The sequence below is a fragment of the Pristis pectinata genome, chromosome 29 (genome assembly GCF_009764475.1).
Source record: "Pristis pectinata isolate sPriPec2 chromosome 29, sPriPec2.1.pri, whole genome shotgun sequence".
NCBI classification, from domain to species: domain Eukaryota; kingdom Metazoa; phylum Chordata; class Chondrichthyes; order Rhinopristiformes; family Pristidae; genus Pristis; species Pristis pectinata.
Genome location: NC_067433.1, coordinates 14,438,537 through 14,465,211, shown reverse-complemented (window position 1 = coordinate 14,465,211; position 26,675 = coordinate 14,438,537). Strand labels below are relative to the sequence as shown.

At 43.4% G+C, this 26,675-nt stretch overlaps 1 protein-coding gene across 2 annotated transcripts; it reads right to left on the bottom strand.

Annotated features, from left to right (window-relative positions):
- Window positions 1-3,011: 3,011 nt before the first annotated feature.
- LOC127584320 (coiled-coil domain-containing protein R3HCC1L-like) lies at window positions 3,012-25,716 on the bottom strand. 2 transcript variants are annotated; one of them, XM_052041024.1, is made up of 10 exons: window positions 25,570-25,716; window positions 24,551-24,740; window positions 23,227-23,364; window positions 14,900-15,830; window positions 13,092-13,270; window positions 12,177-12,247; window positions 11,250-11,345; window positions 7,669-7,809; window positions 5,523-5,563; window positions 3,012-3,177 (listed from the first exon to the last, which is right to left on the bottom strand). In XM_052041024.1, the coding sequence occupies exons 3-10, from the start codon at window positions 23,229-23,231 to the stop codon at window positions 3,154-3,156; spliced, it is 1,488 nt and encodes a 495-aa protein (XP_051896984.1). In that variant the 5' UTR covers window positions 23,232-23,364; window positions 24,551-24,740; window positions 25,570-25,716; the 3' UTR covers window positions 3,012-3,153. The 2 variants fall into 2 exon arrangements, with proteins under 2 accessions (XP_051896984.1, XP_051896983.1); XM_052041023.1 differs by having other exon boundaries at window positions 24,551-24,714; window positions 25,570-25,706.
- Between the last annotated feature and the right edge of the window lie 959 nt (window positions 25,717-26,675).

Here is a 26,675-nt window from a genome sequence, read left to right as displayed (position 1 = left end):
GAAGAAGGTACAAAAATAGGTGTTGTAAACTCATGCAGTTGCATGGAAATGTGCCATGAGAAGTTGTTGGAGATGATTGAGTGTAATGAGAGTCGCAGAGGAAAACAATCCCTTTGAACATGGGAAGGGAAGGTGTCTAGTGGTGGGAAATAAATTTATTCAGCATCCTTAACATCAGCAGAACCCTTCCCATGAGCCTCATCAATCTTTTACCAATGGCATACTTCAGGAATAGAATATTGGAAATCTGAAATTGAAGCACATTGGGTGACCACTCTGTGGATCCATTTCTGTCCATTCCACAATGGTATACCTCAAACTTAGAGTCACAATTTTCAACCTGGAAAAGTGTGAAGTGAAACATAGTGGAAGATCAAATTTGAAGGTAGAACCACAAGGTTAATGCTTAGGACACATTAGCAGTGTGAAGGAACTGAGGGATCTTGGGGTCCATGACCATAAATCCCTCAAGGTTGCCACGCAGGTTGATAGGGTTGTTAAGGTATATGGTGTGTTGGCCTTCATTAGTAGGGGTATTGTGTTCAAGAGCCGTGAGGTAATGTTGCAGCTCCGTAAAGCTCTGGTTGTACTGTTCTGGTCGCCTCATTATAGGAAGGCTGTGGAAGCTTTAGAGAGAATGCAGAGGATGCTGCCTGGATTGGAGAGCATGTCTTATGAGGATAGATTGAGTGAGCTAGGGCTTTTCTCTTTGGAGAGAAGGAGGATGAGAGGTGACTTGATAGAAGTGTACAAGATGATGAGGCATAGATCGAGTGGACAGTCAGAGACATTTTCCCAGGGTGAAAATGGCTAACATGAGGGGGCATAATTTTAAGGTGATTGGAGGGAAGTATAGGAGGGGATGTCAGAGGTAAGGTTTTTTTTAAAACAGAGTAGTTGGTGGGTGCGTGGAACGCACTGCCGCAGAGGTTATAGTGGCAGATACATTAGGGACATTTAAGAGACTCTTAGGTAGGCACATGAATGACAGAAAAATGGAGGGCTGTGTGGGAGGGAAGAGTTAAATCTCAGAGCAGGATAAAATGTCAGCACATCGTGGGCCAAAGGGCCTGTACTGTGCTGTAAGGTTTTATGTTCTATTGCTTTAATTTTTCATCCCACTCCCCTTCTGGTATTTTCAGATAATTTTAATATTGTTTACAACCATCCTTTGTTCCTTACTATTCCTTTTATCACTTCTTTCCCTTATGCTATTTTGTCTTCTAATCTCTTCTGTCTTCCATTTCAGACTTTCATTCTCTCCCCCAAGATCCCTTTCTCTGCATCTGAAAGCCTGCTTTATTTCTAACTTCCTGGTTCATTGGCCTTAAATGTTACCCTTTCTCTTCTCGTGGATGTTGCCTGGTCGAAGTATTTCCAGCACTATATATTTTACTTCATATTTCCAGCCACTGCATTATTTTGCTTTCAAATACAGAATGTGCTGGGAATACTTGTCATCAAAAGGAAGAAAAAAAAGTGTTTTAGTCTGACAATCAACTGTGAAATATTAGAGGTGCACAGGCAAAGTACGTGGCAGGGTGGAATTTAAGAGAGCTTCAAATGACAAAATAGTTGATAAAGCAAGGTGAAAGAGGATGATAATGGGACAAGAAACTAAAGTTCAGTGCAAATGGGCAAATTAGACCATTGGCTGAAATTAGTAAAGAAAGCGACAAATAACTGTAATGAGAACAGAAAATGCTATAAACATTTTCTACCTGGTATTGTTGAACCAAGTGCTGAATCCAAGACACCATCATGTGTCTTTTCAGAAGATGAGGTGCTGTTCGTTGAGCTTACCCAGAACATGGAGTCTTCTCCCCTTTCTGAGAGGAAGGAGAAGGGACAAGCGCAGAAGTTGTGCACATGGAACAATACAATCAGGAGCCCTGTCTGGAAAGGTGGAGGAGAATCCTCGGTTGAAGAAAGAGGAGGAAGTGAGGGAGCCATGTTGCACTCACCATTCACGTTTTGCTGATACAAGTGAAGTGACTAGCAGAGCCATTTCAGAGACAGTTGACATTGCTGGCAGCTACAGTCACTTGTAGAGCATTCTGAGTAAGGGTGGCAGATTTCCTTTGTTCATGGACTTTAATGAACTGGATACGTTTTAATGACAATCCAGTAGTTCCACAGAAGTGAATTTCTAAAACAAATTCTGAGCTGAAATGTTGTCTCATGGGAGTTACAGTCCCATTCCAGAGACACAAACACCGTGAAGTGCTCCACCAGAGATGCCAGTTCCAAGTGAGACATTAAACCAAGGCCACATCTACCATCTCAGATGGACATCAGACATTCATTCTAACAGGTGCAGGCAATTGATCCCTGGTGTTCTGGCCAGTATTTAGCTCCCAGTTAGAAGAATCACATTGCTGTTTGCGAGATCTTGCTGTGTTTCTCCAAGCAGTGACTTCACTTCTATAGCACCACATTGGCTGTGAAGTGGTTCAGAACATCCCCAGTCATGGAAGGTGCTCTAGGAACGCAGGCCTTCCATTCCATCGGTTTCTACCCTGTTGTGCCATGACTCCCAATACATCTTGTGTGTGCTTGATATTGCCAATCAGCACGCTGATAGCTTTTCCACCAGAGTGCTCACAATTGGCAGATTTCTGCCAAGTTGGTAACAAGACTGAAACTGCGCCACACTCTGTGATGAATCCTTGCACATTTAGCAATGTCCTGGTGAAACCAGTGCAGCACAGGTGGCCCTAGTAGAGGACAACACTAACTCTGGCCAGAGTGTATGCCTCATGTTAAATCAGTGCCCGCAAATGTATTAAGCCAATCAGTCCACTCTTCTGTTCTTTCCCTGCAGCCCTGCAATTCCTTCCCGCGAGTAATTTTCCAAAACTAATTTGAGAGCTACCAAATCTAATTAGCAAAGCCCACTTTCCCATCTATTGCCGGCCAACCGCAGATCACAGTCAAAAAATTCAGGGTCAAATACATGGCAAGTACGGTTCAATGTAAAGAGAAATATCAGACTAAACACAAAATTTGTGCCACAGCATCCTCAGCCCAGAGGTAACTTTAATCCAGTTTCAAAGTGCACAGTTTATTTTTCCAAAAAGGACAGCAGTTCTTCAGTGCGAATCAACTGTGTGTAATCTTCGTCACACCAGAGTTTGTCCAGGCCTCGGCACTTCAGATTTGCTCAGCACCAGCATTCTGCAGCAGAAAGAAGGGAAAAGGGATAAAACAGAATGTTACTGATGGTTGGTTTCACCCAGTCAGTCAGTGGTTCAATGTTCAAGAGACAGTGTAAGATCGGTAAATAGCATGCGATTATTAAAAAATGAAAGGATGTTGCATAATGCAATGCTATTTAGGTGGAAATGTCAAATATTTGAGGGCATAGGTTTAAGGTCAGAGGGGAGAAGTTTAAAATGTGGGAGGCAAGGTCTTTTATCCCCCCATAAAGAGTAGTGGGTGCTTAGAACACGCTGCCAGGGAAGGTGCTAGAAGCAGATACAATAGCAATATTTAAGAGGCATTTAGACAGACACATGAAAGACAGGGAAGAGAGGAATATGAACCATTTGCAAGCAGATGGGATCCGTTAGATTGGCATCATAGTCAGCATAGACAGGGTGGGCTGAAGGCCGGTACCTGTGCTGTACTGTTCTATGTTCTAAGGCACAGGTCATAGTGCAGTAGAATAAACTACACTTGCCAGAATGAGTGCGCCTCCAACGATAATCAAGAAAGCTGTACAACATCTGGGGCAAATCAGCCCATCCATCATCACCCCAAGCGCCACGTCGGCAGTGTGTGCCATCTACCAAATGCACTGCAGTTACTCTCAAACCCATGATGTCTACCTCCAAGAGCAAGAAGAACACCTCCTCCTGCAGTTTCCCCTTTCAAGCCACACACAATCCTCAAGCTCCTTTATTGTTGCCTGCTATGAATCCTGGAAATTCACACTGTGGGAGCACCTTCAACCTGAACTGCTGCAGTCCTTCTGTCTCACCAACACCTTTCAAGAGCAATTAGGACAGGCAATAAATACTGGCACTGTCAGCAAAAATATACAGTGAAAGACAGTGTTTCAGACAAGATTGATGATGTAGATGGACTCAGGATAAGGATGCATTTCACGTGACAAGCCCAACACTTTCACCCATAAACTGTGGCCCAAGCAGTCACTTAATACAGTTTAAGCCCTGCAGCCAGCTTCCTTCAGGAGTCTGGGCTCAGCTTAGTGAAAAGAACAAATTTCTTGCCAGTATGCTTGCTCCAACAAATATCACCTATTTTCCCCCATTTGTACTGAACATTTCATCCACTTTCTAACCTGCACCAGCTTACTTTCACCTCCTGGATATAACCCTCTTTAAAAAGAACCCACTTAACAATTAAGATCATATCCCTCCCTGGCCAGATCCAAGCAGTAGTTGTTGTCAAAAGAATTTAAGAAGTATTTTGGTGAGACTCTTGGGAGCAGTTAAAGGATTATGCGAACTGCTAGTGTGGAGGATAATCACCAATATAGGCACAGGCAGGGCCAAACCACCAATTCCATGTTATAATTTTTGCATGAAGAAATAAAGTACTTGCACTTATTTATTTGGAGCCTTTCAGCTTGGGCCATCCCACAGCCAATTATATATCTGGTCACACATGGTGAAGGGCAGTTTCTGATCAAAGAGGATTACTCTGAACAGATAATTTGTACCCTGTTATACCAAAGCACTAACTTCATGACTCTCACAACTATTTACAACACATGATTGAACATTTCCATTCACATCCTCCACTTGACCTGAAGCACATTGCAGTTGGTGAAGTCCATTTGAAGTATAATTCCTTGTTTCAGAAGTAAACACAAGCTTCAGACTGTATACAGCATGGATCACAAACATCCTGGACACAAAGGAATGCCTGAATGGTGTTGGATGCAGGATGAACATTGGCAAAGGCACAAGATGAACCCTCCATTCTTCATAAAACACCCACGACAAATGTACAGAGGGAGCCTCAATTTAACATTACACCATGACAAGTCCTTTAGTGAGATTTGAACCCTTAATCTTCTTGATCAGAGGAGCAAGACCAAGATAACCCACTTAGACTGAACCCCAAATTTTCTGCTTCAATCTGAATTTCGGCAGTTTTTTGATTTAGTCGTGGTTGAATTGATAGAAGTTTTGTCTCAAGAGTTGGGTTTTGGGTTCAGTTCACACTACAGAGCCCTGAAATCAAGGCTGGCAATGCCAGTGCACTTCCAAGGAGTTGTTCATCAGACGGGTCACTAACCAAGACCCATTTCAGGAACTGTTTTGAAGGGGCTGCAGAAACTTTCATTTTGTTCTTGCCAATGTTTACAAGCTCACGTGAACCCAATGGACCAAATGACTAGACAATTCTACATTTCTATGAATACAGATGACAGTAGCTTGTTGGGATCCAGTGCCAAGCAAGGAAAGAGAAAAATATGTAGTTATGCACAGAGTACAACAATGGTTCCCATCAGATTTCAGGCTGGGCAAGGGCTGAATATCAATACGTACCAGTGTGTTTCCAGCATCATCTTCAGTCTTGTGTGGCTGAACTGGAAGGAGAGAACCAAACATGGCATAAGGAAGGGTTGGATCAGCTGATAAGCCAATTCTCCCAAAACCCAAACCTCCCCAGAGGCTTGGAGACAATTTCACCAAAAATACCCCAGGATGCTCACAATCAGTGCAGCAAATCCCCAGAGTAATTACTGTTCTTCCATCTACAATCCCCAGCTCTGCCCTGCTGCCATCAAAAATGTACATTTATATAGCATCTTGCATAGCCCACAGAACAGACACATGGAGTTAAGTGGCTTCCTCGTTGTTCCTCAGGACATCTCGCAACACTACTTTCAATGAAGTACTTGTGAAGTTCAGTCACTGTTGTAAGTAATGCACAGCAAGCTCCTACAAATGCCAACGTGACTAGATTATCTTTAAGTAATAACGATTTAGAGATAAATATAGCCCAGGACACCAGGAAGAACTTCCCTGATCCTACTGGTGCTGTTAGCTAACAGCTTATTTTTGTCCATCTCATTTGATCCAGAAGATTAAGCAGCATGGGATCCACCACAGTGACTTGGTAGTTTGGATTCAGAATTGGCTTGCCCATATAAGACAGAGGGGAGTAGTGGAAGGGAGTTATTCTGGCTGGAGGTCCATGACCAATGGTGTTCCGTAGGGATCGGTGTTGGGGCCTGATATATACAGAAGAGTTGGATGAAAATGTAAATGGATGGGTCAGTAAGTTTGCAGACAACTCAAAGATTGGTGGAATTGTGGACAGTAGAGGAGTCTCATAGGATACAGTACAGTATAGCTCACTTACAGATATGGATGGAGAAATGGCAGATGGTGTTTAGAGATTATTAGTCACGTGTACATCGAAACACACAGTGAAATGCATCTTTGCGTAGAATGTTCTGGGGGCAGCCCACAAGTGTCGCCACACTTCTGGCGCCAACATAGCATGCCCACCACTCCTAATCTGTACATCTTTGGAATATGGGAGGAAACCGGAGCACCCGGAGGAAACTCACACAGACACACAGGGAGAACGTACAAACTCCTTACAGACAGCAGCTGGTATTGAACAGGGGTCGCTGGCACTGCAATAGCGTTATGCTAACTGCTACACTACTGTGCACTTTGGGAGGTCAAATGTATGGGGAAAGTACATTGTTAATGACAGAACCCTTAACAGCACTGATGTACTGAGGTATCTTTGGGACCAAATCCATAGCTCACTGAAAATGGCCACAAAAGTATATAGGGTGGTAAAGACGGCGTATGGCATGCTTGCCTTCATCAGTTGGGGCATTAAATACAAGAGCAAGGAAGTCATGTGCAGCTATATAACACATTGATTAGGCCACATTTAGAGCACTGTATGCAATTCTGGTCACCCCATTACAGGAAGGATATGGAAGCTTTGGAAAGGGTGCAGAAGAGGTTTACCTGGATGCTGCCCGGATTAGAGTGTATGTATTATAAGGAACAATTGGACAAACTTGGGTTGTTTTTTCTGGAACTTCAAAGGCTGAGGGGAGACCTGATAGAAGTTTATAAGATTATGAGAGGCACAGATAGGGTAGACAGTCAGAATCTTTCTCCCAGGGTGGAAATGCCAAATACCAGAGGACATGCATTTAAGGTGAGAGGGAGAAAATTTAAAGATGTGCAGGAGATGTGTTTTTCTTCCCCCACCCCACAGAGAGTGGGAGATGCCTGGAATGGTCTGCCAGGGCTAGTGGTGGAAGCAGATATGATAGTGGGGTTTAAGAGGCTGTTAGACACATAAATATGTAAGGAATGGAGGGCTATGGATCATATACAGGCAGAAGAGATTTAGTTTAATTTTGCATCATGCTCAGTGCAGACATTGTGGGCTGAATGGCCTGTTCCTGTGCTGTACTGTTCTATGTTCATAACCAAAGACAAGTTTCACAGTCAGTACAACCAATACGTAATACACAAGCAGAAACAGCCCCTGGAATACTTAGTGCTCAGTCTGTACCTGTAGCCTCAAATCCCATTTCTAATCTGTATGTAACCAAATGCTTTACAAGAATTGTTCTGTGGACCCTTTTCACCAATAGAATAATGATGAATTTCAAACAATATTCTGAGACGCCAAGGACGAATTGATACGCACCTTTATTTTCCTTCGGTTTCTTGGGCTTGAGATCCGGCTGCCCTCTGCGTTCAGTGGTTTGGAATCCGAGAGCCCTGCTGACCAGTCGCTTGGCGATGGCAGTGTTGACCTGTGCCCTCTCTTTCACTGGCTGCAGGAATTCTACAAGCAACGAATCAAAGTTGTGTTTTTCAAATTCTCTTAAACCGGAAATGACCAAACACAGAGGAACAAAAGGAACCTTGTGTTAACCTTCTGGGCATCTCAAAATGCCAGCTGTGGATTAGTTGGTGGCCCTCTCACCTGTCAGACTCTAGAAATTGGAGCAAGGATTCTCAGCTAGCACTGTACTGCAGCATGGATGCCACTTTTTGATCACTTAAATCTGTTTTCACAAGTAAACGATCTCGTGACATAATTTTGAAAAAAAGCCAGTAGTCATCTCCAGTATCATGGACTTTGTACATCCTACAACCAACATCATAAACAAATCATCATGAAAATTTTGCTTACTTTGAATAGAGTCACATTGAGAGATGCAGCTTGCAAACAGGACCTTCTGCCCATCGAGTCCACACTGACCATCAAGCACCCATTTTTACACTGATCCTCCCCTAACCCATTTTATTATCCCCACATTCCCATCAACTTCCTCCAGATTCAAGCACTCATCTCCACATTAAGGGCAATTTACAGTGACCAATTAACCTACCAACATGGACATTTTTGGGATATGGAGGGGAAACTGTGAGAATCTAGAGGAAACCCATGCGGTCACAGGATGTATGGGCAAACTCCACACAGACAGCACTGGAGGTCAGGATTGAACCCGGATCACTGGAGATGTGATCTTGCTACAGACAAACAGACCTCCACAAGTTATACATTACAAGAGTGACTACAATTCAAAAGTACTTCATTGGCTTCTGGATGTCCCAAAAGAGACTTGAAAGTGAGACTTTTTTTTAAATGCTTCGTTATTCTCAAAGGAAGATGTTAAGATGTTCGATTCTATTTTGCAGGCAAATGCAGCAGTTTACCACAGAACATCGCCAAAGAGTAACCAGAAAATCTGGTTTAAGTATTGTTAATTGAGGGAGAATTGCCCTGCAATTCCAACAGTGCCAGTCTTAGATACAATGTGCATGGTTCAGCGTAAATTCTCAACTAGAAGACAGCACCACCAGCAGTGCAGAGCCCATCCTCAAGACTGCAGTGAATTATAGAACTTTACAGCACAGCACGTTGTCATTCAGCTCATCACATTTGTGCCAATCACAAAAGAACTCCTGAGGGTAATCCCACCCAGCACCTGGTCCATAGCCCTGCAGGACAAGGCTCTTCAGAAGTACAGATTCAAGTACTGTTTAACTGTTCAGAGGATTTCTACTTCTACCACCCTTTCAAGCAGTAAGATTCCCTCTGGGTAAACAAAGTTTTCCTCATCTCCCCTCTAATCCTACCAATTACTTCAATAGTTTTTGACCCCTCTACTAAGGGAAGTAGGTCCTCCCTATTTACTCTATCGAAGCCTGTCATAATTATATACAAGTCTGCCTAACCCTCCCTCATCCAAAGGAAACAATTCTAATGTCCAACCTATCCTCACAGTTAAAATGTTCTAGCTCTATTAACACATCAGTAAATTTTCTCAACGCCCTCTCCAGTGCAATCGCGACTTTCTTGTATTATGGTGCCCAGACCCATACGAGGTACGCAACATGTGGCCTAATTATTGTTCCAGTGTAACCTCCTTGCTCTTATATTCTATAACTCAACTAATTAAAGATGCATCGCAACTGCCCTTTAAGCCATCTTATTGACCTGCCCTACCTTTAATTACCCAGGGACAAACACTCCAAAGATCTTTTGTTCCTCCACTCTATTCAACTCTATTAAGTGTACATCCCTTTGCTTACTGCACCTTGCCAAGTGCAGTACTTCACACATCTTTTCATTAAATTGCATTTGCCATTTTTGTGCTCAATTGACTGGACCATCTATATCCTCCTGCAGTCTATCTTCCTCACTGTTAAATGAGGCATTGCAATTTTGAATAAGGAGTCCATTAATGTAGCAATGATAAAGGACCTCATAGAAGGCTCTTCAAAATGAGGCTATATGGGTGGAACTTAATTAGAAGATGAGCAGTTGTTCAAAGTAAATGTTTATTGGAACAGTGCAAGAGGCTGAAGGCAGAGTGGAAATACGATGGACAATTAAAGTGACAGGCTCCTAGAAGCTCAAGGTGGTTGATGCACCTCCTGGGTTTCACAGGAGGATGTCATCAAAAGGGTGAACCAGGGAGATGCAAAAGGACGGGCCCCTTTGAATCTTGAGAGGGGAGGAGAACGAAATATGCGTTGTGTGGAGGCATTCACGTCGAAGGTGGCAGAAATTACAGAAGACTATTTATTGAACATGATGGGATGGAAGGCCAAGGGGATCCCTATCTGAGCTCTGGGTGAGAGCAGAGTGCAGGAAATGGAACAGATGCAGTTGAAAGTCCTGTCAGCTGAAGAGGGGGAAAACCATGGTTATGGAAAAAGGAAACACTGGTGTTATCGTGATGGAGAATGGAAAGAATGGAATGCATTCCATGCAGGTGGTCCAGTTGAGGGAATGAAATCTTTTTTTGGTTGGAAGTTATGATTTTCACAACAATCCCATAATTTCATGCTCATCGTGATAACTTTTTTTAAAAATTCTGGATTATGGTTGGATTTGACTCTAATCTCTGGATTGTTAGTCCTGGTTTCTAGATTACTAATCCAGTAATTTAACCACCACACCTGGATACCGGTCACTAAACCATCCCCTGAGGTGAAGATAAAGAAGTGGAGAAAGGAGTGGGAAGAGCAGGTGGGATCACGTGAAAGTGAGTCCAGGGTGGAAATTGGCAGCAAATGTTACGAAACTTTTGAGTTCTGAACAAGGACGGGAATACAGATATCAATGTCCAGAAAAGAGGTGGGTAATGGGGCTGGAGTTTGATTGCAACAGGGAATTTTCACCATATCCCACAAGAAGACAGACATGGCTTGGACTTGTGCAGGTACTTCAATTAGACTAAAGATCAAGGAGAGTTATTTTAATGCAAGAATGAGTTTACTCAGGCACAGAGGGTAGTGATGACAACAGACTGGTTGGGCTTCTGTTCAGAAAAGCAGCAAAGGGCCCTCAGGGCTTTCCTGCTTTACTATACCGTCCTTCATGTCCTTAGGATGTTTTACAGTCAAATGATTACTTTTCATATGCAGTCATTATTATACAATAGGAAGAATGGCAAACAATTTGGACACAGCAATGTTGTTTTCACCAATTTTAGCAGAGGTGGTAAATATTGGCCAGGACACTGGGGAAAAAAAATCAACCTGCCCCCAGAATAATTCACCTGCAGTTCATTGAGGTAATGTTGTGCAGCCTCTTGAGCGACATCTCACTTGGAAGATGGTTTCAAAAAGAAAATGTATACTTAAGGGAATGGGGCTGCTTTGGAGAAGGCCATTCAACCCATCAAGCTGTTAAAGGTTTGAATGGCCACTTTCCCTGCTGTAATAATTGTATGCCTCCAAGGGGCACATAGAAACCAGTTCCTTTACCTGAACATCTGGAAACCTTCAGTTTTGACTGTTTTGTTGCTTGAGACAGTGGCTGCGTTTTGAACTGCTCATGGCTGATGGACAGGGCCTTGGAGGCTGAGAGAAAAGAAAAAAAAGTCACTTACTTACAGAACCGTACATCCAAAGTACTGCTTGTTGCATTCAAACTCCCTCGGAGTTGTTCATGAAATCCAAAATTCGAACACTGCCAGTCTTCCCCACATTCTCTAGAGCAAGCTTTACATTTAACAGCGGCTCTGATCATGCATCAGTGATAGAATACATTATTAAGATAGTTAAGGACCTGGAAACAGCAAGCATGTCAACAGCTGCCGGTGTGCAGAGATTAACATGCATAACTAAAATGCCTTTAATTTGAGACAACACCAAGGTGTTTCACTGGACTGTTGTCGAGCAATATTTGGTAACAACCCATACAAGAGACTAGTATAAAAGAGCTAGGTTTTAAGAGGGATCTTAAAAATAGGGGCAGAGAGCTTTCACAAAATAGACAGCTTGAGCAAGGGAAATCCAAGGCTTCAGGTCCTGCCAGCTGGAGGCATGGCTGCCAGTGGTAAAATGATAAATCTGGACCAGCATGCTGGAACAGCATTCTACCTTCAGATAACAGTCCAACTTTGGGGTGGCTCAAGACACCAAAAATGGAGTGCACCGAGATCTGAAAGGATTGTACAGATACATACCAATGCAAAGTGGTTAAGCCAATTGGCCTTAAAAAAAGAGAGTAATTGTGCAATTTTGATAAAGCCAGATTCAGAATTTGTAAGGAAGCTTTTAGAAGTGCAGAATTAGATTGCCTTTAAACCCCAGTCCACATGCAGCTGACTGGTGAGCCACAAACAACTTTCTGTAGTGATATTAGATAACTATCTGGATTATAGGTGAGAAGACCACAAAGGCACCTACCTGAATCTGGACTTGAAAATATTCCCAAAGCATGTGAACTATCCACCCATTTTATTCTGAAGCCTTTATCACTGGCAAATGTCAAAACAGAAGTATCAGAAAAGATTTACATTTCTGCAATGCATCATCACCCCACTTTGAATCACTTTAAAAGTAGGTTGGTTGATCTAGGACATTGGAGCCAGCATCACTTGGCACCAGCGGCAAGGTCAACAACCTCGGATTGGTTGTCGTGATAATGAGGGGAAATGTTGGCTTTTATGTGCAGAGAGCACACCATTCTTTGTGAACTAGTGCCAACGGCTCATTAGCAGCCATAGAAACAGGCAGATATCTATTCCAGAGGATCTTTGCCATCCTTCAATTCCACCAACAGTGTTGCCAATCTTTGCAAAATGCTCGTCTTAGCCTCTCAAACCCCAATATTCACAGTGATCAAAAGATACGTCACACTTAAGCTATCAAGCTATGCCAAAAACTTATTTTAAATTTTTTTTTCCACAGATGAGTCTATGTATTTCTCCATTTCATTGGATTTGTATCTCTGGTACATACACAAATGCCCTGCGTTTGTAATACAGCTCTGTTCTGGTTTCCAGAGGTGATAAAGGTTACACCCATTTTCCATAAACGTGCCCATGAAAAGTTAACCCACTTTGGTAATTTTGGACAAGTTTGCGATAGACATCCTTCCTCTCTGTTTAGAGGTACAATTAGTCAGTGGTGGAACTTTGTACCAGGGTGGGGAAAGGGACATAGTTTGCAGTGATTAAGACCACCTTTTCACCTCAATGTTCAGACACTCATCTAATGTCACAACGATTTTGCTGTCTCCCTGCTGCATCCTCCTGATTGGCCTCAGTAAAGGAGCATTGCTCCAAAGGGCTAGCACTAAGGGGGAATTTCAATACTTACCGAAAGCAGCCAAAAGCCTCTTGAATGTCTTCAGTCTTCATATGTGGAGGGAAGTCATAGATTTCAATGATATGCCCAAAGTCCACATCATATGTCTGTGGTTCCCCTGAGAGGTAAGTGGAATAGTCAGACTGAGGCTGTTCAATGCTGATGCTGCTTTCCCCCAGGCAGGATGAAAGCTGAAACAATCAAAAGTTTGACGTAAGAATGCAGAAATGTTCATCGCTTCCAATTAAAAGAACTTACATTTAAACGGCACTCACTAGGAACAATTTTCACTAATCCTTCAGACATTTTCCACTGTTCAAATAGATCACTGCTAATCTGTACCTCAACTCCATGTACGTCCGACATCAACTTCATAGGATCTTGGTTACAGCCCAGGAGGTGGTCATTCAGCCCAATGTGTTCATGCCAGCCCTCTACCACAGCAACTCACTAGTTCCACCTCTGGCCCTTTCTTGCAGCCTTGCAAATGTTTCACCACTATATGTTTATCCAGTTCCCCCTTGAACGTCACAATGAAACCTGCTCCACCACATTACCTAGCAGTGCTTTCCAGATTCCAACTGCACACAATATTTTCCTCATGCAACTCTGAATTCTCTTCCCCTTTAGTTTATATCTGTGATCTCTCATCCTCAACACCTTCATCAAACATAACAGCCTCCCAATGTCCACTATGTCAACATCCTTCATTATTTTATATGTTTCCTGTCTAATTTTCCATCAACCTTCTCTAAAGAAAGCAATACCAGCCTCTCTGATTTACCTTTTAACCATAGTTTATCATCCCAGGAACCATTCTCACAAATACTTTGAGGCTTTAACATACTTTCTAGCCTCTTATTGATGAAGTACTTTACAACATTAAATATCCACTTACCACTTCAATAAGGGCAGCTAGTGCAAAAGAATACGACCACCTCCAAGTCTCAACCATCCTGACTGCATTAAAATCTTAGAAGTCTCTACCTAACTGTGCCAAGGCAGTACCTTCACAATATGGTGTGCAGAGCTTCACAGAGTCAATTGGGAACCATCCACTAAAGTGTGTTTGGAATGGGCATTAACACTCGCATCCTATGATACTTTATACAAAAAAAAATTATTAAGCAATTCCAGGGAACTGACAGCATTACTGATGGGATGCTGAAAGAATGAAGCAGTTGTCCATTCCAAGAATGGAAACCCAGCTCTTATTCCAATTGTCATTGTGGAGGAGGGGTGGTTCAGTACCACAAAAGATTCCCACAAATATTCCCTGCACCAAGCACAAATGTGGACTTTGCTTGGCAATCTAGAACTCTGCACAGAAAAAAAAAGGTCATTACAGAAAAATTTGATTGCTGTCCTTAGCGAGTGGGAAGGTGGATCATAAAGAATGGACAACCAAAGATCAAAACCGCATAAGACCACTGTAATAATATCAAGCCTTTCTCCGGGAAACAATATAAAGTAAAACCTCAGTCATGGAATAATTGAGCATTAAGACAGATTTTTTTTCAATTTTCCATGTCCACATTATTAATAGCAACAAAAGACTCTAATTTCCCTTCCTCGCAATATCCTCTTGTGGCAACATTGTCAACAGTGATCCAAGATTCCTTGCTTCAACAAGTAATTGATCCTACTTAAACCTTCAAAAGCATAAACTCAACAAAATGGAATGGACTTCAAAGCCAGAATAAAATTAAGAAGAAATTTAAGGGTTAGGGATAATTCAAATTGAATACAACTCCAGGTTTTGCAATGCATTTATCCAAATACATTTATATGTGGAAAAAGTCTCAACAGAACTCAGTTACCTCTTTGAGCAAATCTTCATTAGGATTCTGAGAATGTTCCGCAACATCCTCAGCCTTCACTCCGACCACACCCTCTTCCTCTGCCTTAAAATCAGCAGACTCCAGAAAGCCACTCACATTGTCAAAGTTGCTACTCTTCTCCTCGTTCCCCAGCGCGCTGCCCGTCCTCAGGATGTGCCTGCTCTCCGTGGAACAAGCATCCACAGTGTTACTTGTCTGGGACTGGTCACAATTTAACGCAGCGTTGTCTTTAAGATTGAACTCTGCGCTTGGGCTGGGACCTATGGCTTCTGATGTCTTTGCGGTGTGCATTGATGTCTGAAGTTTATAAGAATCTTTTATTGAGGGCTTGGCATCTTCCAACAAACCCTCAGCATTCTCCAGTCTTGGTCTGTCATTCTCTGCTCTTTTCTCATCAGAGGAGCGATTTGTCGCAGCATTTGAACTGGGACCTTGCTTTCCTTCTGGTTCATCAAGATTATCATTCAATATTGGATCAATTGACAAGTCTTCAGTGGGTGGATCTGTTTCGTTTTCACCTTCATGCTGCAGGTTTGAGACCGTGCATTTCCGCCCTTCCTCTGTGCCAGCCATCTTTCCACTGGCATCTTCAAGAGCCTGTCCACATGTTTCATCCTTCTCCTCCTTGCCTCTTCTTGGCTCTCTTCCTTCCTTACTCCCACTGCTGTTGGGTTTCCTGTATCTGCCATCCCTTTTGTAATTGAACCTGACATCTCTTCTTTTCTCCACTCTGTTTTGGCAATGAGCATACTTGGCTTTGTCAGGCTTATTCCTGGATTTGCTGTTGCCAGGAGCAAGGTTGTGGTACCTTGAAGCCCCATCATGAAGAGATCTAAATTTCTCCGTCAGCTCGTCATTGCTTTTCCATTGCGTTTTCATATGGCTCTCATTCTCGTCCAGAGGCTGTAACCTGGGAAGCGCAGGGATTAAAAACCTGTTAAAATATATCTTTGCCTTCGGCAAGACAAGTACTCCCAGTTGAACTGCCCTCACTTACATTATCAGTGGATGCTTGTACAGGAGCTGCCAATAGTTCTCACAAGAGACAGGAAGTAGTTCGAGTGCCAATCAAAATTTAGTGACCGCTTGTGTAGTTTGTGACATGATCTAACCACTTAGGCAGAATGATCAATCTGCCAAGGCTCTAATCAATCGACACATTGAACCCTTCAATGCAGGTGACAAGTCAAATTAATCAACATGCACAATGGAACAGCGGTGGCCAAGGTAGGACTGACACGTGGTGAAATTTGTTCTTTCATAGGGTAATGAGTCTTTTTGGTGACCTAAAAAAGCTGCAGACCGCTATCAGTAAGGATAGGCAGCCACACCTCCGGCACGGTTATTCTCAACACTGGTGCCCCACAAGGCTGCTTCCTCAGCCTCCTGCTCTACTCCCTATACACTCATTGCTGCATGGCCAGATTCTGCTCTAACTCCATCTACAACTTCACAGATGACACCACTGTAGTGGGCCATATCTCAAATAACGATGAGTCATTGAAATCAGGAAGGGGGCAGTGCACATGCTCCTGTCAATATCAGTGGCATTGAGGTCAAGAGGGTTGAGAGCTTCAAGTTCCTAGGAGTGAACATCACCAACCACCTGTCCTGGCCCAACCACGTAGACACCATGGCCAAGAAAGCTCACCAGCACCTCTACTTCCTTAGGAGGCTAAAGAAATTTGGTATGTCCCCTTTGACACTCAACAATTTTTAATCGATGCACCATAGAAAGCATCCTATCTGGATGCATCATGGCTTGGTATGGCAACTGCTCTGCCCGCGACCACAAGAAACTGCAGAGAGTTGCAGACACAGCCCAGCACGTCACGGAAACCAGCCTCCCCTTCATGTCTATACTTCCCACTGCCTTGGTAAAGCAGCCAGCATAATCAAAGACCCCACCCACCCCAGACATTGTCTTCTCTCCCATCGGGCAGAAGATACAAAAGCCTGAAAGCACGTATCACCAGGCTCAAGGACAGCTCCTATCCCGCCGTTATAAGACTATCAAACAGTTCCCTAGTACGATAAGATGGACTCATGACCTCACAACCTACCTCGTTATGACCTTGCACCTTATTGTCTACCTGCACTGCACTTTCTCTGTAGCTGTTACACTTTATTCTGTATTCTGTAATGTTTTACCTTGTACTACCTCAATGTACTGTGTAATGAATTGATCCGTATGAACAGTACATAAGATAAGCTTTTCACTGTACCCCGGTACAAGTGACAATAAACCAAGTCCACTTCAATTAAAGTCCAGAACGAGATCAATAGATGTTGGGATTCTAAAAATATCGAAGAGCATGAAAACAGGATGGGAAAGTGGGACTCGGAGAGGATTTGCCGTGATTTTATTCACTAGTAGAGCAGACTCGAAGGACCATTTGGCCTACTCCTGGTATTTCCTATGGGTGAAACAGTGGCGCAGCTAGTAAAGCTGCTGCCTCACACTCCAGTGACCGAGGTTCAATCCTGAACTCGGGTGCTGTCGGTATGGAGTTTGCACATTCTCACCATGACTGCATGGGTTTCCCCAGGGTGCTGTGGTTTGGTGATTGGCTTATTATTGTCACATGTACCGAGAAACAGTGAAAAGCTTTGTCTGCATGTCATCCAGACAGAGCATTCCATACATAACTACATCAAGGTAGTACAAAAAGAAAAAAAACAGAATGCAGAATCTAGTGTTGCAGTTACAGAGAAAATGCAGTGCAGGTAGGTGAATGAAGTGCAAGGGCCATGACAAGGTAGATTGAGAGATTAAGAGTTGATCTTTAGTGCATAAGAGGTCTGTTCAGGAGTCTGATAACAGCAGGATAGAAGCTGTCCTTGAGCCGAGGGGAGGGGAGAAGAGACAATGACCAGGTTGGGAGGGGTCCACGATTATGTTGGCTGCTTTCCCGAGGCAGCAGTAAGTGTAGACAAAGTCAATGGAGTGGAGGCCAGTTTGCATGACAGACTGGGCTGCGTTCACAAATCTTTGCATTTTCTTGCTGTCTTGGGCGGCACAGTCACCATACCAAGCTGTGATGCATCTGACATCCCAAAGTGGGTCAGCAGGTTAATTGACCACTGTAAATTGCCCCTTGTGTGTCAGAGAATCTGGAGAAGTTTAAAGGCAATGTGCCGTGAATAAAATGGAAGTAACGTAGGAATAGGATCTGCCAGTTCGAGGGGGAAGAAAATCAACATTCACTGATATTTATTTAATAATCTTGCTTCGGTTTAAGGCTCTGAATGTTCAGTTAGTTTCACAGCTCTGCATACCAAAGTGTTCACACATTATTACTTGGTGTCAGCGTGAACTTGGTAGGTTGGGGTTCCTGTTTCCATGCCGTAGGATTCTAGGACTTTAAGGAGCATCTTAAAGGTGGTTGATGTGAGGAGATTCAGGGAAGGAATCTCACAGCTTTGGACCTTGACAGAGGATAGCACAGCCGCCAATGGTGAGTAATTAAACTTGGGGATGAATGAGAGCTCAGAATAGGAAATGCACAGATATCTTAGGGTTTTCAAGACTTGAGGAGGTCGGAGAGAAGTGGTGAGGGGAGGAGGAAAGGTGAAAATAGAGGGAGAAATTTGAAAACAGGAATGTTACAGGACAACCAGCAAGCACAGGGTAATGGTAGGACAGGATACTGCAAGTATAGGCAGCTGACTTCTGGATGATCTCAAGACTGTACTGAGTAACACACATGCCAGAAATGCATTGGAATAGCCAAGTCTAGAGTTGACGATGGCTTCAGCTGCATTTGAACTGGGACAGGACAGTGATCCCAAGGTGGAGGCAGGCAGTCTGGGTGATAGCATGGAGATCCAAAACTAACTGGGATTAAATATGACATTGAGGTAAAAAAAAATCTGTTCAGTTTCAGGGAGTTACTGGGGGAGCAATGGAATAGGTGGATGGGAAATGGAGTTGGGATGGGACTAAAAGTGATTACTTTGGCTTTCTTAACAATCATCAGGGAAAGAGAAATAAGTAACAAAAGAGGAACTGTTCCCATTGGTGGGGGGGTAGATCAGGAACCACAGGAGAAGATGACTGGCAAAAGAACCAGAAGCGATATGAGAAAGATCATTTACTCACACCAAATGATTATGACCTGGAATTCACCACCTGACAGGGTTTAGAAGCACTTTCAAAAATGGAATTGGATCGATTATGGAGGGACTCACAGTCTGCAGGAAAGAGCTGGGGAATGGGACTGACTGGGGTGCAATTGCAAAGAGTGGCTCAGTCCTGATGCACCAAATGGCTTCAGTACTACAACAATTCCAGCATTGAATTACAGCAGGAGCTGGTCCTCTCCTCTTCTGGAAAAATATTGGAAAGACATTTTTAACATTATCTCAACTGTATTGAATATTGATTAACAACCTCACTCTATCACTGCAATTTTTGGATTACCAAGGATAGAGTCTGGCCATTTATCTGCTTCCGCTAACCGTACGATTGCCTTTGTCACATTAATGGCCAAACGATCCATTTTGCTTAAATGGAAGGATCCAATACCCCCTACTACTTTTCAATGGTTCTCTCAAACTATATCATGTTTAAACTTGGAAAAAATTAGGAGTGGTACTGTCGATCCTTCGCTTAAATTTGAAGATATTTGGAGTCCATTTATTCAATACTTTCATATGATATAGATCCCTTTTCAATAACTTTTCAATTTAGAGGAACGGAGTTGACGACATTTCTCTGTTTCTATTGAGAAATTTCAGTCCAGTTTTTTTTTGTCTTTTTTTTGAAATTTTCTTTTCAGTTTGGTTTGTTATATTATTTACAATCTTTTATTGATTTGAGGATTCTTTTTCTTTTCTTTTATATACACAATAAATCTTCCTCTTTCCTTTCTTTATATTGTATTCATACTACTAAGAGATGGTGAGATCGTAGAGTTTTTTAAAAATATTTTATTATTCTTTATGATTATCTATGCCATGATTGTTCTCTTGATCTCTTTGTATTACATGTACAATCATTGACGTTATAATATTAATCTGTATTAATTTGGAAACTAATAAAAAGATTGAAAACAAGAATTAGCAGCAGGAGACATTTGGCCCCATTGTGTTAAAAAAAATACTATTTAGGCATAATTTCATTTTCTGACTCTCGGTATGCTAGTTTTATCCTTCCAGACACATTGATTGTACTAAACATTCTGCTTCAACCACTCTTTCAGGCAACAAGTACCAGATCCCACTACTCTAAATGGGACTTTTTTCTGTCAACTACCCAATAAATCCTGCCAGTAACCTTAAAGTTTATGCTCCTCAGTTACCGACCTCTCTGCTTTGTTGGATGAAATTTCTGCTCATAGAGCCAGCACAAACAGCCTGGCAAATTACAGACAGTGCAGCAGTCAATGCAAGTGGTGGTCTGGTACAGTTGGGCGTCTTCAGCACCCAGTGAAAAGTGAAATCTTGTGTTTAGATGACGTTGCCAAGGTCAAGCATATCAGTGAGAAACAGGAGGGGATCTCTTTATAGGGCAGATCTTTTGGAGACACCAAAGGGAACAATGCAGACATGGGATGATAAGCCACTGCTGTAGATTCTCTGGCTACAACTGGATGGATAGCATGAACCCATGCTAGTAGTGTCCCACCTAGCAGGGACAAGGTGGAAAGAATTGGAATAGGATGGTGTGGTCAGCCACATCAAAGACTGTGGACAGATCAAGGAGACCGAGGAAGGATAGATTACCTTTGTCACCATCACATAGGATGTCATTTGCAATTTTGATCAGAGCCATCTCCACACTATGATAGGGGTGGAAATCTGTTTGAAGGAATTCCAGTAAACATCCTGGGTAGGATGGACGCAGTTTGGGAGGCCACAGCACGTGGAAGGACCAGAGAACTGGAGGGGGACAGCATTTTGCAAGGATGAAGGGGTTAAGTGTCATTTACCCTGAGAAGGAGGTTGTGACGCAGTTTCAAAGGATGGGTCTGATGACCAGAAGGGAACCTTTAACAGTTTCAACCAATGCGGAGATCAGAATAAAAAGTTGATACAGTTTTGCTACACTGACACACAACTATGCAATTCTTCAGGAAGCTTTGATAAATTTTTATCAACTAACATGGGACAGGAAGGAAGTTACTACGGATTCAAGGTTTAATTACCTGGTTCCAATCATACAATTCTTCTGGAAATTATATTAAACCTTTCTAAAACCTCTGGCTGGGCCAGTATGGCATCCACTACTGGATATAACTAATTTTGAAAAGAAGCTTAAGCCTTTAAGAAAATCCAGAAGAGATATATCATAGCAGTAATGGGATAAAGAACTTGATATGGGGAGAGATGGAAAAGTTGAAATTGTTTTCCTTACAGTGCAGGTTAAGGAGAGATCTAATAGAAGTGTTGGTTTTGATTAGGAGAAAATTTCCAATGGCAAAGGAATTGGAGGGGAGATGAATTCCACTGCATTTTATTTGGTAGCACAGCACAGTGCCCGAAAGGGTGATGGAAGCAGATTCAGCTGGGACTTTCAATTGGGGAACTGGACAAATATTAGAAATGGAAAGATTCACACGTGGAGGCTTAACCATACCTCCACCAGACCCAGCAGGAGCACAGCACCGAGGCGCATCCTGTAGGATTCCATTCATTATTCAGTCTGCAAACTCAGGCTGGCCATTTAGATAGCCAATGTTAAAAACATACACTGACTCCACCCCTCACCGTACCACCAACCCCGAATCTTCCTGGGTTAGATACTATTCACCTGGTGAAACATCAGGCAGCTGATTCCATCCCAGCCATCATCTAAAGACATTAATTTGTCCTAGAAGGGCCAATATCTATAATCCAAATGTCCCCCATACCTACTTCCCTGCCACCCCATTACCTGCAAGGAGTCCCCCTTCAATCTCCCAGTTTCTTAAGACTCAGTCTCACTTGACAACACTAACTTCCTTACCAGTACCTCCTGCTTTTCCCCTCAATTGAGGATTCCCCTGGCACCATATTTGGCAAGACCTTCAACTGTGTCCATTCCACACCTGCTCTCACCCCTACCTCCCTGTCCCAGGACCACTCCAGGGTTACCCTTATTCTCACCCTCCTCCCCACCAGCCACTTATAAAATGGATCATCCACCATCATATTGCACAACCTCCAGCACGATGCCACCAACAAACGCACATTCAACCCTTTGCCTCTTCCACCTATCACCTCCCAGGTTCTCACATCATTCCTACTTCCCCCACCATCCCCCCTCATCTGGATTCACCGCATCAGCTCTCTCCACCCTTTTATTCTGGCTTCTACGCTCTTTCTTTCCAGACCTGATGAAGAGTCCAAACGTCGTATGTTTCATTTGCCTCCATAGATGCTGCCTGACCTCCTCCAGCATTTTGTGAGTGTTGATACACATCTTCCTCGTCCCTTTCAGCCTTATCTTCTGCAACACCATGGTCCCTTCTGCTATCACAACCTACACACCTTCTGTGCAAACCACAGGACTTGCAAAACCTGGTCCTCACTCAACCCCCCACCACCCCCCCCCCCCCACCCACCACCATCCAAGTCTCGAATCTCTTCTTCCAGTGATACAGCAACTTACTTATCCTTCTTTTATTTAGTATACTGGGGAAAGCAAACACAGATCAGGCCAGCTACTTTGTAGAACACCTCCATTCGATCCACAGGTTGAACTCCAAGCTTTTGAGGCCCATCACTTTAATCCGCCATCTGGCTTCCATTTAAACCTCATCCGTTGGACTCCTAAACTGTTCCAATGAAGCCCAACTTAAGCTCAAAATAAGCACCTCGACTTCTGACTAAACACTTCAGGGCCTTCGCAGACACAAACAATCTGTGACAATTTCAGATAATGATTCTGCTATTCTCATTAACACATTTTATTCCTTATCCCCTTTTGTCTGACACCATCATCCCTTCTGTTATTCAATTTCTCCCACCTTCCCACAACCATCACCTTTTAATCTCTACTCCTTTCATCCCTCTCTCTGCATCTTAAAACCCAAGTTCTTCCAGTTCTGAGGAAAACTCATTGACACAAAACATCAGCTGAGTTTCTTTCTCCACAGATGCTGCCTGATCCGTAGAATATTTTACGGTATTTACTTCTGGTACTTTAGTTTAGAATTCTCTCTTGCTGTTTGAGCCAAGCATTTGGCCTCCATTTAGCCAACATTCAAGCAACACACCATCTATTCCCAGAGTTGCCAATCAGAATCTGCAATGCTCAGAGGAACAGACATCAGTGAACAGAGGCAAACCCAAGTTTTCCCCCTCAGTCTCTTCCAGCTTACCTCATTTCAGTCAGGCATACAGCCGTCTCCGCCCATCTCCCTCTCCAACAGAGAAGCTACTCAGGGAGTCAAAGTTCTCCACAATCCGATGAATCAGGTAACGTAAACGACTTGGCAGTGGTGGAAAACAGCAGCACTCTGCAGACAGACGGCAAAGATAACAACAAACAACAATTTGGATTTATAACAGGCAGGCCTACATTTCATTACCTTTCATAACCACAGCCAATAAGAAGTAATTTTGTGATGCAAGGAAAGTGATTTGTGCATAGCAAGCTCCCACAGACAGCACAGTGGTAATCATCAAACGTTCTATTTTAAGCATTGGTTGAGGGGTTAAACACTGTCCCAGTCACTGGGAAGAACTTCAAAGTAGCACCATGATATATTTCACATCCATTTGCTGGGGTAGCCATAGGCTTGGTTTATCATTTGAAGATGATGACACCCTAACACTGCTGCCACCCTGCACTACTGCGGAGTATCAGCCTAAATTCTGTGCTCATCTCCGATGAGGAATGTGAAGGCACTAACCTTCTAACTCAGAGACTAAACTGCTATCAACCAAACCACAGCTGCAGTCTAGGTCATCTACAGTCCTTTCCTGCCCATTCACCTGTCTTCCCTCCAACCTCCAAATGCATCCATGCCATTCACCACACCCACTCCATATAGAGTCAGAGAGTCACAGAGCATGGAAACAGGCCCTTTGTTTCCACAAGTGTATGCTGACCATCAAGCACCCACCGACACTGATCCCATTTTTTAAAACTCTCCCCACATTCCCATCAACAGCCCCCAGGTATCTACCACTCACCTACACAATAGGGACAATTTACAGCGGCTGATTAATCTACCAACCCACACATCTGGGAAGGAAACCGGAGCACCTGGGGGGAAGCCCACCCAGTCTCAGGGAGAACATGTAAACTCCACACTGACAGATCCAAAAGTCAGGATCAGCTCCAGGCCTCTGGAGCTGCAAGGCAACAGCTCTCCTAGCTGCACCACTGTGTTGCTCCATATAAAATCAGGCTCTGCTCCTCACTATTCTATGAGTCTGCACTGACCATCGTGCCTAGAATGCTGAAAGGACTGTGTGCAATGGGTTTATCAGTGTATAAGTTAGTTATCTTTGGAGGTTGTACCCCAACAAGGTAGCTCTCCCTTCACTATCATTGGTAAAGGAAAAGGCCATCCTGTTACACACTGTGAACCGAACCCTGCAACCGACACTCACGTCCACAATGTGACATATCAATTTCACGTCCTTAGACATTTTCAAGCTAAGACAGAAGCTGACAGCCAGACTTAGTCTGCTTACTTTTTTGGATCGTGAATGGTTTGTGAAAGAAGACATTCCAGCTCTTCGGAAATTTTATCTGCAAATTCTGCTTCCTGCTTCGAGAGGTAAACTCCATCCAGACGGAAAAGCGCCAGGGTGAGCCAAAGTCAAACACAGCAGCCACAGAAAATAAAGGGAATGGACTGTAGAAAACACAGCAAATCCAAATCTTGCATAAAGAGCAAAAACAGGAAAAAAATTTAAAATCATTGGACAAATATATCTTGACCCAATTCAGCTTGTTTGCTTCATAAGAACAATTCAACTGAAATTTGCTTTGAATAACATATAACTCTCTAAATCTCACTCTGCATCCCATACCAGGAGTGCCGTGCATCTATGACTATTACCAATATCCCACCATCTCACACTAAATTATTGGCTTACTCAGGTGATTACTTGGTTAACATTCTCACCCCAGAGACAGAGGTTACAGCAGCTCTAACTGTGTGAGTGTCCAGGCACGTCTTATAACGACTGAGGCCATTCAGCCCATCAGATCCACGTTGATTCCCAAAGGAGTGATTCCATTAGTCTCACTACTTACTTATTTCCCCGTACGCCAGCAATTTATTCTTCTTAATACATGCCCATCAATTCCCCTTTGATTCTTTTAGCAGTAATTTACAGTAGCCAATTAACCGACCATGCACACGAAAACCCTAAGTGCATTTCATTCTATAACAATTAGTGCTCCAAGGACTTCTTACGACGTCAGAAAAGCCCACCACAGACCACAAGACACAGTTGCCCAAATCAAGGGCAGTCAGTGAGACCTGCACAGTCTCTGATCACACTGAATGCATACAAGGTCACATTGATAACAAGACGCCAACTCTCCAGGATCAAAGGCCTTCACAAACGACACTGCCTTAATACATCCATATGTCCACGAAGGTGAGCAATTCACCACTCCGTCAAACAGCGACAGAAAACAAATCTCCTCATTTTTATTTGCCTGGGGATGGGTCGATATTTAACTGCAATTTGCAACTCACTTGTGAGATCCTCTTATCGGTCAAACCGAAACGGACTTCTCGCTGTGAGAGAGGGAATGGCTCCGATCCGCCCCAATGTCAGAGCGGCAACAGATACACTGCAGACTGTCACAGCCACTCCATTTGTTACAATCGCCTCCGGCGCATGCGCGCTCGGGTTGCGGGCGGCCCGGTAGAACAACGCACTGAAACTGCAAGGCTGCTGAGAACCGACACCCATGACACCGCCACCTATGGGGCTGAGTGACCTCCACCAAGCCTGCAGAATAGTTGAACAGTGCTCGAAAATGCAGGGTTATCCCAGCTACCAGCTCCACACACCTCCCCCCCCCCCCCCCCCCCCCCCCAGGTTCACAGTTCACTCCACAATCCCCGTATCTTCTAACCCTACAAAACCCCGCATTCTACTTGCTGCTCCAAATCTGACCTCTTACACATTCCAGTATTGGTTTATTATTGTCACTTACAGTGAAAAACTTGTCTTGCATACCGATCGTACAGGTCAATTCATTATACACAGTGCAGTTACATTGAGATAGTAGAGTCCACTGATGTGGAACAGGTAAAAACAATAACAGTTTTAATTGTTGTACAAAAAAATCAAAAAAATCCGTAGTTGCTGGAAATCTGAAAGAAAATCAAAAATGCTGGAAAGACTCAGCAGGTCGGGCAGCATCTGCCGAGAGCGAAACAGAATTAACTTTTCAGGTTTCAGGCCGTTTTACTTCGCAGAGAAGCTGGGGGTGGGGGGTGGTGGGGGGAGAGGTGAATAGGACAGAGGGAATATCGGATCTGAAATTCCATTCCTTTACCATCCCCCCCCCCCATCTCTCTGCCTCTCCCTGTAAACATACTTCCTAAAACCCCTCTCGCAAATCACCCAATTTGTCCTTCTGTATCTCAGTGACAAAGTTACCCTGATGACTTAGCCATGGGACAGAAGGCTGTGGAGGTCTTTGATGAATACACTTAAGAAGATAGATGGATTTCTAGATGCAAAATCTATCAATGGGAATGTGGCAAGAGAGGGAAAATGGTATCAGGATAGAGGATCCGTCATGATCATGTTGAATGATGGAGAAGACTCAAAGGGCTGATTGGCCTCT

Excerpts from the sequence above, each read along its gene's own strand:
- LOC127584320 (XM_052041024.1), bottom strand. Across the intron at positions 13,271-14,899 it reads ATGAAGATTTGCTCAAAGAG|CTTTCATCCTGCCTGGGGGA; the intron begins GTAACTGAGTTC and ends TGATTGTTTCAG. Across the intron at positions 5,564-7,668 it reads GAAACCGAAGGAAAATAAAG|TTCAGCCACACAAGACTGAA; the intron begins GTGCGTATCAAT and ends CTCTCCTTCCAG.